The sequence below is a fragment of the Alexandromys fortis genome, unplaced genomic scaffold (genome assembly GCF_014885135.2).
Source record: "Alexandromys fortis isolate MF-2015 unplaced genomic scaffold, M_Fortis_MF-2015_v1.1 scaffold_71, whole genome shotgun sequence".
In the NCBI taxonomy this organism is placed as follows: domain Eukaryota; kingdom Metazoa; phylum Chordata; class Mammalia; order Rodentia; family Cricetidae; genus Alexandromys; species Alexandromys fortis.
The window spans coordinates 1,396,425-1,397,748 of record NW_026067954.1 but is presented as its reverse complement, the minus strand read 5'-3'; the positions used below and the strand labels follow the sequence as shown (position 1 = coordinate 1,397,748).

The following is a 1,324-nucleotide window of genomic DNA, read 5'->3' as shown; positions in this document are numbered from 1 at the left end:
CCTGTGATGATATCTCCAAGGTGTGGATAAGTGCACTGAGGCCCAAGGAAGTTAAAACTCTAGACCAAATACATAAGCACCTGAGCTGAAATTTAAGCTGAGCTTTCGCCTGTCAGATTTTGCCCTCCCGCCCACCACACCTCTAGGCTTCTGTAATTCTGTATTATCAGATTTCTACCTGATACAATAAATCTGTTTGTTGCAATACAGGTTTCCTTGTTGTGTAGCTTCCAGCACACCTGTGTTGTGCCCGTATGGCTAGCAGGCATGCCTCTGAGGTTGGGATGGCTGCCAGGAGTGGTTTCAAATGGTTCTGTCTCATCCGAGAGTCAAATTCAAGTAGTCAGTCCTGCTAGACTAGTTTGAGGCTTCCACTAGAGTCTGGTTTATTTCAAATCAACTAATTTAATTTATTTCAACACATGTTCTATACAATACCTGGTTTAGAATTCCAAATGTACAATCACTGTTAGCGTGGGGACTGTCTCCCTCCTGCATCCTCCACACAGTCCCCAGGCTGAATTCTCTATGCAGTTCTTTGAAGCCTATAGACAGAATATTTTCTAGATAAGCAGGATGTATATTTAAAAATCCTTTAGAAATTAAATACTCCGCACTTAACTCCCTGTTAGGCACTACGCTGAACACTTCTCAGTCTTCTTGGTGGTTGGATGAAGCTGCTTTTCTATTATCCATATTTTGCTGTTGAGGAAACTGGCATGTAGATTCCTGTGGCACACAGAGGAGAGCTGATATTTGATTCCTTGGTGTCTTGCTCTTCTGAATCCTTGCAGGGCTCCAGAAATGGACCTGACTGGAGTCACAAGGGAATAAAGAAACACCAAATAGCTCTTTCCTCTTGCGGCCATCGCTGGATCGCAGCCGAACCGCAAACGGCATTTCAATGCACCTTCTCACATTCGGAGGAAGATCATGTCTTCCCCCCTTTCCAAAGAGCTGAGACAGAAGTACAATGTTCGCTCGATGCCCATTCGAAAGGATGACGAAGTTCAGGTTGTCCGGGGACACTACAAAGGCCAGCAGATTGGCAAAGTGGTCCAAGTGTACAGGAAGAAATACGTCATTTACATTGAACGGGTGCAGCGAGAAAAGGCTAATGGCACAACTGTCCACGTGGGCATCCACCCCAGCAAGGTGGTAATCACCAGGCTAAAGCTGGACAAAGACCGAAAGAAGATCCTGGAAAGGAAAGCCAAGTCTCGACAAGTAGGAAAGGAGAAGGGCAAATACAAGGAAGAAACGATTGAGAAGATGCAGGAGTAGGGGCGTCTCATACAGTTTCCATTAAAGACTGCTTGAGTAA

At 45.2% G+C, this 1,324-nt stretch overlaps 1 protein-coding gene across 1 annotated transcript; it reads left to right on the top strand.

The window, feature by feature from the left end:
* Positions 1–888: 888 nt before the first annotated feature.
* On the top strand, positions 889–1,318 carry LOC126507379 (60S ribosomal protein L26). Its single transcript, XM_050151741.1, has one exon. The coding sequence runs from the start codon at positions 934–936 to the stop codon at positions 1,282–1,284; it is 351 nt and encodes a 116-aa protein (XP_050007698.1). The 5' UTR covers positions 889–933; the 3' UTR covers positions 1,285–1,318.
* The last annotated feature ends 6 nt before the right edge of the window (positions 1,319–1,324 follow it).